Below are 9,826 nucleotides of genomic sequence, written 5' to 3'. Positions count from 1 at the left end.
AAAGAGATGATAAAAGAAGAAAAAAAAAATGAAAAAAATAAAGAATGCAAATTTTATTGTAATAAATAAAAAAGCGCAATAAAAAAGCGCAAAATTTAATGATGCAAAATATTTAGCAACATTTTTTATTGATGCAGAATATTTTGAAATAAAAATAATTCATCATTTTATATTAATATATTTGATAATAAATTATATTATGTATTAAATACATTATATTTATTTATTCTTTATCTTTCATTTATTTTTATTATTTCATCTATTACATTTCATTATTCTATTTCATTATTCTGTTTCATTATTATTCTATTTCATTATTATTCTATTTCATTATTTATTTCATTTATTATTTTCTTTAAAATAAAATAAACAATATTGTTGATATTTATTCATCATATTAATTTAATATAATAAACATACACAACATTCCATAACAAATAATGAATAATTAAGAATGAAAATATTGAATTATTTAATATTTTGTTCAACACAAATTCAATTAAACATATATTTTGATAATATACAAATGAAATATTAAATAGATATACAATACTCAAGAACTAATAAAAATGAAATAAAAAGAATGAATAAATGAAGATGAATTTGATAAATAATACAAGAAATAAATAATATAAACAAGAACGAAAAAAGAAATAATATAAATTAAGAAGTAGAATAAGATAAAAATAAGATAAAAAGTAATAAAACAAAAAAGATAATAAAAGAAGAAAAGAAGAAAAGAATAAATAAAATGTGTATTTTTATTGTAAAAATGAGAAATATTCAATAAAAGTATCTAATTCAATTGTATAAAACAATTGGTATTGTTTTATTGATGAAAATATTGTATTATTTTTATGTTTATTATTTATATGTATAATTTCATCATGATATTTATTATATAATCAATCAGATGTGTTATGTTATTATAATATGTAATAAATGATAAAATATAAAATATAAATGAAATGAATATATGATATAGAATATAGAAACAAAAGAATAATAAGAATAAATGATAAATAAAAAGAGAAATGATAATAAATGATATAATAATAAAATCAAAGAATAAAAGATAAAAACAATATAAATCAGATCAGAATAAATATAAAATGAAAATAGATATAAATGATAATAATATAAAAATGATAAAGATGAATAAATAAATAATAAAATACATCTAAATAGAAAAGAATAACAATAAGAAAATCTAAATAATATAAAAAGAAAAAACAACAAATAAGAAGAATATAATAATAATATAGATAATAAGAAGAATAAATAATATAAAAAGAAATAAATATAAAAATACGATAGATAAATAACATAATAATAAAAGAATAAAAAATACAAATAAATATGATTCATCAAATCATTTATTTCATTAATATTTCATAAAAATGAATACAAATGATTATAAAATATAAACATAAATATTTACAGATTGTGTATTTATCATACTTATTTATTTTTTTTTTTCTTTTTTATGAGCAAAATATAATAAGTGGAATATTCTATGGATGCAAATTATTTTGCATCTTTTTTCTTTTTTGTAAATTATTTAGATGCATTATTTCTTTGCTAATTTTCGTGCCTGAATAAAACACATTGTAAAAAAAATAAAAAGAAAAAGGGGTAATAGATGATGAAGGATATTATCAAAACTAAATGAATAAAACACTCATGATGACTATATTCAACGATTTATTGTTGTTTCTTCAAGAATTTCAAGTGTAGTTTCATTAAATATTATATTCATAATAGTTATATTGTAATTTAATGGTATTGTTAATTTATTTTGTATATGTCATTTCATTATTCATACAGTAACAATTCACAGAATTAATCGTTTGTTTTATCATTGCTGATTTGTTTATAAACAAATAGTTTTAATTATAAAAGAAAAAATGACATGATGGATTTAATGAATTTGAATTTAATATAATTTCTGTTTGTTTCTTATGCCAATAAAATGAATTTTTCAAATTACATATTAATATTATTCTTATTTTATTTGAGATAATGTTTCTTACAACAGACTGATACAAATTATAATCACTCTAATAATTATTGAAATATTCACTTTCAATATTTAAAAGATTAAAATGAATTAAAACAGACACTTAAATAGTTATGTTGATTTATAAAAGAAGAAATAAAGCAAGACTTATTATAAAAATATGAAATATCTTATAAACATTTAACTTAACCACTTAAACAAAAATGTAATTAATATAATATATATTATCATGAAAGGTTAAGAAAAATGAAAGATATTCATTTCAATTAACGCCTTTTTGAAAAATAATCAAAAAGTAAAGTATCATTGTTAAAAACTAAAACAAGGAATAATGCAGTAAGTTAGCACTAAGAACAACTGACAAATGAAAGAATAAAACAAAAGTCATTTGAAGTGTAAATACAGTTATCAAACATAAAGAGTCAAACTTATAGTAATGAGATAAAAATATAATAACTATACTTTTTGTATTTTAATGTAAATAATTAATATATTCAATTAACATAGTTTGTTTCCAATAAATCGTGTTGAATTATTTCATTACCAATTTTTATTTAAATCAAAAGAATAGTAAATGGAAAAAAATCAAATTCAATTTTAACTGTTTATTGTTTTTGACTTTTCTTCTATTTTTAAAATAAAACAAATGAATAAATTAAAAATTGTTTATACCTGTTTTTGTTTATTAGTTTCCATAAATAACTTGAGTAAATGTTAGTTTGTGAAAATAAATGATAAATATAAACACATTTTTGAAATAAAATAATTGGTTTCGATGAAACCAAAGAGGGTTTATGTAAATTAAATGAAAGAAATACGATGTAAATGTTATAAAATTATTTATTTGTCAATAATTATTCTGTTGTTGCAAACTAATTGTTCTAAAATTATTCGATATAAATTATTTACATATAAATAAAATAAAAGGGGTATGTTTGTTTTCCCATTTTTAAAATACGATGGTTATGATTATGATTCGTCATTATACTTATTTTTACATTAAACGGTAAAAAAATGACAAACATCATTCCTAAAATAAAAATTAATTTTGTAGTTATAACAATTGTGAAATATTTAAAGGAGTTGAGTAATAACTAAAATATACAATGAGCGTACCGACAAATATAGAAGGTAAAAAGACTAAGCTACTTTTAATTGGAGGAACAGGTGATGGTAAAAGTTCACTTGGTAATTTTATTTTGAAGAAGAATGCTTTTGATGTCAATGACAACCCAAATCCAGTGGTTAAACCAACAATGGGATTTTATGGAGAAGATGATAGAAGTGATATATTTGTTATTGACACTCCTGGTCTTCCAGACTCAAGTGAAATGGTTGAAAATCAGTTGAACCAAATGATAAGCTTCGTTAAGGAACAAAAAGGAGTAGATGGTATTATTCTTGTTTTGAATTATAACAGCGTTGAATTTTTGGATAATCTTGAATCATTGATTAAAAAGTTGTACAATGAATTTCCAGTTTTTGACTTCTGGGAACATGTTTGTATTGTATGGACTAAGTGTTTTTATTACACTACTGAGAAGAAATTGGAAAAACAAATGGAAATCAAAAACAAACAGTATCAAGAACAATTGACAAGAATTGCTAAAGAAACTACTGGAAAAGAAGGTGTTGCTTTCCCCATGTTCTTTGTTGATTCTCAACCAGATGAAGGTGAAGATAATAGTAGAACGGATAAAGAAATTGAAACTTTTTTAGCATGGGCTCGTAGTTTATTACCAATTAAGCCAATTGAGAAAGTTATGAAAGAAAGTACTGAATTTAAAACAGTTGTTGTAGAAGAAAAGGAAGATTGGGAAATTATAGATGTAGTAGATGGTTGTGCTAAGTGCAAAGTTGAAAAGAAGAGAAGGGAGAAAAGAATTGGACATAACAAAAAAGTAAGCTATACTGATTGGGAAATAATAGACAGGAAAGTTGAAGAAAAACCACTTCCAAAAAAATATGCCAATAATTCAAAAGAAGAACTTACAGAGGTTTTACTTAGGTATGGAAATAAATTGTTTGAGCTTGTGATTTCTGGAATTATGAGTATTAGCAGGGTATTTCACTCTACCCCGAAGAGTAAATAACTCTCAATTTACTTTTTACTTATTTTTTATTTTATTTTGGAAACAATAAAAATCAATTTTTATGGAAATTTAAAGGTTATATGAAATAGAAATGAGTTTAAAATGATTTGATATTACTTATCAAACTATTTCTTCAACACAATAAAAACATAAATTTATTGCATCTAGAATCGGAGATGTTATTCTGTTTGATATGTAATTTAAATAAAAGTGAGATAGTAATTATTATGAGAAAAATAATCGTATTTTATAACATTTGTTGTTTATTGAAAATGAAATAAAACATTAATTATAAATTGAAGTATATGTAAAAATGATACTTCTCATATTATTATTTCATTTTCATTCTTTAATAACATTATCTTCATTAAACGTTATAACAACTATTTCAATAAAAACATAAATGTATTGTTGTGATAAAAAAATAAAAAGGGGGTGTGATTTTATTGTAAAATAAACATTATAAAAATAGTCAATTTTCAAAAATTATGTGAAATTAATTTATTTTGTTTTTAAATATCCTATCAAAAGTTGTTTGTGCATATTAAAATGATGTTTGTATTTCAAACCAGAAAATAAAACAAAATGTCATGTTAAATTATCGATAAAATTCTTCATTTATTTTTGATTATTTTTATTCTGTTAAACAGAAAAGAATATTTTTAATGTAAAAATAGAGACAAATAAAAATACTTTGTTTCAGTAATAGAAAAGTTACGTTACAATAGATGACTAAAATAATGTTTATGTGAAATTTTAGAAAATTATTTTATTTAAAGTTGTTGTTTTCGTTTAAATAACACGTGTTATGAGGAATATTTTAACAATACAGAATTGAAATTGATTATTTCAAATAAACATAAAGCATTTTTAATATTAAACATCATTCGACAAATTTATAAATAAATATTTGTCATATTTAATTACTATTTAAACAAATTATAACTGAATATTAATCAATGAGCAGTGAAGATTCAATACAACATGATGATGTAAAAAAAACTAAATTACTTCTGATTGGAAATACAGGTGATGGTAAAAGTTCACTTGGTAATTTTATTCTGAAAGACAATAAATTTAAAGCAAGTGATGCTGCTAAATCGGTGACACAAGAAACAAGTGGATGTTATGGAGAAGATGATAGAAGTGATATATTTGTAATTGACACTCCTGGATTTAATGATTCTAATGGTGGTATAAATAAAGATAGACAACATATGAGTGAAATGGTGAATTATATTAAAGAACGAGAAGGATTAAAAGGAATTGTTATTATTTTAAATTTTACTAATCCTAGATTATCAGACAGTATTCAAACAATGATAAAAATGATATGTAAAATATTTCCAATATCCGATTTTTGGGAACATGTATGTATTGTATGGACTAAATGTTCATGTGACACACCAGAAAAGAAACTAGTAAGACAAAGAGAATCAAAGAAAGAGAAGTTTCTTCCAGAATTTAAAGAATTGGCTAAAAAACAACAGGAGATGAAATAATTAAAATACCAATGTTTTATGTAGATTCATGTCCAGATGAAGATGATGATAATAGTAGATCTGAAGAAGAAATTGAAATGCTTTTAACATGGGCATGTAGTTTACCTTCTCTTAATGTTGAGAGAGTTGTCAAAAATGGAATAGAAATTGAAAAAGTTATTATTGAAGAGAGGGAAGAACCTCATATTATTAGTAATGATGGTACTAACATAGAATTTAAAATTGAATATTTGAGAAGAGAGAAAAGAACAAAATTTGATGGTAGTGTTAGTTATAGTGAGTGGGAATTAACAAAAACTAAACACAAAATCAAACCAATTCCAAAACAATATGAAAAAAAATCAAAAAAAGGATTTTTTGACTTACTTGGAAATGTAAGTGGTTCATTGTTTGAACTTGTTATGGATGGTTTTGGAATTAATCAAATTCTTGGAATAAGCGAAGAAGAATCAGAAGAAGAGTAATAGTCTCTTACCAGAAGTATAATTTATACTTTTTCATAATACTTTTGTTTATAATCCAAAATATTTTTCAATGAAAATATAATAGTAATTTTATAAAACGTTATTATTTTGTAAATACACGAGAATTAAGAAATTATATCCATTGGTTTTAATCAAAAATCATAATAACTATATGAATATATTAAAGTTATTTCAAAAGAATAAAGTATAATTGATGATAAATGACTTACTATTTTTATTGAAGTTTAAATTGATAAAATACAACTAACCATAAGAATAATTATAATAAATTAAAATTCATTAACAATCAATTTTCAATATGTGTTGCAGAGAATATAATTAGTAGAAAATATATAAAACTGATGTTGTGTATTTTTGTGAGATTTATGTAGTATTTTTTGTATCTACAATTATCATTTTATTGACAAACGTAGGAAAACGTTATTGGTAATATAGAATCAAACTAACTTATATTACATAAAATACACAATTTTAGTGAAAATCAATTATATTTAAAAACATTCTTATAACGTTCTTCATAATTATACTATCAAAGTATTACCCCCAGTTTTTTTCATGTTATTGTTTAATCAAATTTGTAATTTAATAATTTTACCCATAAAGCATAAATGCACAAAATTGAAAAAAAAAACAAACAAAGAAATTATAAAATTTAGTCTTATAAAATAATATTGAAACATGAATTTAACTAACTCCGATTGTAACTGTTTATTTATTTGAATCAAAAAGAAAAATATATAAATACAAATCACTCATTTTAAATATTGATGTAAATCATTTTTGATAAAATAATATAAAAAAATTTTTGAAGAAGTTATGCTCTTTCAATAATTTTAAATAACATTCATCTAATTTTATAAAACGATATAACTATCATTACATTAAAACACTATTTTCAACATAAAATAATTTTGTAATAATTTCAAATGGGAGTTGTTTCACTTCTATTTTTACTACACTTTGTAAACAAAAATGATAAACATCATTTAAAATATATGGTAATTATAGCTTCTCATCATGAATTACTATTTAAACAAATTATAACTGAATATTAATCAATGAGCAGTGAAGATTCAATACAACATGATGATGTAAAAAAAACTAAATTACTTCTGATTGGAAATACAGGTGATGGTAAAAGTTCACTTGGTAATTTTATTCTGAAAGACAATAAATTTGAAACAAGTGATGATGCTAAATCAGTAACACAAGAAACAAGTGGATGTTATGGAGAAGATGATAGAAGTGATATATTTGTAATTGACACTCCTGGATTTAATGATTCTGAGGGTGGTAGAGATAAAGATAGACAATGGAACCAAATGATAAGCTACATTAAAGAACAAGAAGAAATAGAAGCTATTGTTATTGTTTTTAATTTTACTAATGCTAAACCACTCTACAATTTTACAGCAACGATAAAAATGATATGTAAAATATTTCCAATATCCGATTTTTGGGAACATGTATGTATTGTATGGACTAGATGTTATTGTTGTACACCAGAAAAGAAACTAGTAAGACAAATAGAATCAAGGAAAGAGAAGTTTCTTCTAGAATTTGAAAAATTAGCTAAAGAAACAACAGGAGATGAAATAATTAAAATACCAATGTTTTATGTAGATTCATGTCCAGATGAAGATGATGATAATAGTAGATCTGAAGAAGAAATTGAAATGCTTTTAACATGGGCATGTAGTTTATTACCAATTAATGTTGAGAGAGTTGTCAAAAATGGATTAGAAAATGAAAAAATTGTTATTGAAGAGAAGGAATATACAGAAGTTGTTGAAGTAAAAAATGGATTTGTAAAGTTAAAAACTGAATATATGAGAAGAGAGAAAAGAATAAGATATGATGGTAGTGTTACATATAGTGACTGGGAATTGACAAAAACTAAATACAAAATTAAACCAATCTCAAGAATAATAGAAAAATACATCAATTATGATTAACTTCATTTTTATGTTTTCATCATGTTGAGAAGTGAGCAAATCAGTTTCTTCAACATGCTTTATTTCTATTGAAATATTGTTTTTTCAAGCATGCTTGACTTAAATAGTTCATCATTTAAGTTGCTGCATGACTTTTATTTTGATTATAATGAGTAATATAATATTTCTCATTCTTTATATTGTTGTTTTAAGAAGAGTATATCCACATCATAATGTTATAGCTCATCTCCTTTATCTTCGACACCCTTTAAACAAATACCATTCCTTGATAATATCCTTATATTCAAATGTACATACAACACTAACAATAATATATGCATCTTCTTTAATAAATTATAATCTTTGATGCATAATTCTTCTTAATAAATAATACCTTCTTAATAAATAATAATGAAATTGAGAATATAGATAAAATTATTCAAACATATATTTGTATTTGAGAGATATGTTAAAGAATTAATAATTAATAATGAATGAACATTAAAAGAAATGAACATAAAAATGAATATAAATAAAGAAAATAGATGAAGTAATGAAGAAAGTTGATAAATAAATAAGAATAGAAAGTTGATATAATCATTTTATATTCTATTTTATTTTTAAAATCTCCTCAATTATATATGAAAAATGAAATGAATGATAATGAGAAAACTCTGAATAAGAATAAATCAAAATAACATAAAATGAAAATCATTAAACAGGTTGTTTAAAAGTGAATGAAAGAAAAATGAGATGAGTATTTAATAAAATTATTTGAATGTCTGAAAAGAGAAAACAAGAAAGGAACAAGGATTAATGTATTTCAAGAAATAATGAAGAAATGAAATGATAATATTAAGAAAAGAAACAGTAAAATAAAAAAGAGAATATTGAAGATGTTGTTGAAGATAAAATGAGAAATAACAATGAAATAGTATGTTCTAATTATAGAAGTAAAGAAAGTTAAAATAGAAAAACACAATAAAAGTGAATATAATGATGATAAAAGTATAATAAACCATGTCAAAAGAAGAGAAGAATAAATACTGAGAAACGAATAATAGTTACCTGTTTATTAAATGCAAAAGGTTGAGTAGAATGAATAAGAAAATTTGAATTGATGAAAAAGAATGAAAGAAGAAGAAAATGTAATGAATAAATAATACTTAAACGAAATAAAACAATAAAATTAAATAAAATTTCAAAATAACAATACTCATTGATGAAGTAAAAATAATTCATTTAAAGAAGAAAGGAGATAGAATAGATAATTAAAAAATTACACAAAATATGAAAAATAAATGAATATATAGAATGAAATTTATCAATTGTATTGAAAATGATAAAAAACATAATGAATTACAAATATAGAGAATAACAAGTCAATGAGATGTAAAATAAAAGAATGTGATTGGATTAGATTAATATGAAATAAATAATATGATAGATAAAAAATAATAAATAATAAAATCAGTTAAAAATAAAGCAGAAGAAAAATAATAACGAGAAATAGAAAGAATGAAAGAAATAAAAAGAGATAAAAATAAGACAATAAAAGAGTAGAAGAATTGTATAATAAAACAATAAATAAGAGAAAATAAACAAAGAAAATAAGAGAATAAAGAAAAGATGAATAATGAATGAAATAAATTGATACAATCTTATTGAAGAAATGAAATAGAAATTGAAATAATGAAGAGTGAATTATTTCAATGATAAATTAACAAATTAAATCTAAATAATATTATCCCATTAAATGAAGATTTTTGTAAACTATTCATTCAAATTAGTT

The 9,826-nt window shown here is 21.6% G+C and overlaps 1 protein-coding gene and 1 pseudogene across 1 annotated transcript, besides 1 other annotated feature; both read left to right on the top strand.

Moving 5' to 3' along the window:
• The first annotated feature begins 5,072 nt into the window (after nucleotides 1-5,072).
• EHI_026000 lies at nucleotides 5,073-6,079 on the top strand (annotated as a pseudogene).
• Nucleotides 6,080-7,158: 1,079 nt separating this feature from the next.
• EHI_025990 (AIG1 family protein, putative) lies at nucleotides 7,159-8,055 on the top strand (the record flags this gene model as incomplete). Its single annotated transcript, XM_643097.1, has 1 exon — nucleotides 7,159-8,055. One exon carries the CDS (start codon nucleotides 7,159-7,161, stop codon nucleotides 8,053-8,055), a length of 897 nt encoding a protein of 298 aa, XP_648189.1.
• Nucleotides 8,022-8,450: a repeat region.
• Nucleotides 8,451-9,826: the final 1,376 nt, after the last annotated feature.

This window comes from Entamoeba histolytica, genomic scaffold (assembly GCF_000208925.1).
Source record: "Entamoeba histolytica HM-1:IMSS scf_1104750516669 genomic scaffold, whole genome shotgun sequence".
Classification (NCBI taxonomy): domain Eukaryota; phylum Evosea; order Mastigamoebida; family Endamoebidae; genus Entamoeba; species Entamoeba histolytica.
The sequence above is the reverse complement of the archived record's forward strand: the minus strand, read 5'-3'. Positions and strand labels throughout refer to the sequence as shown.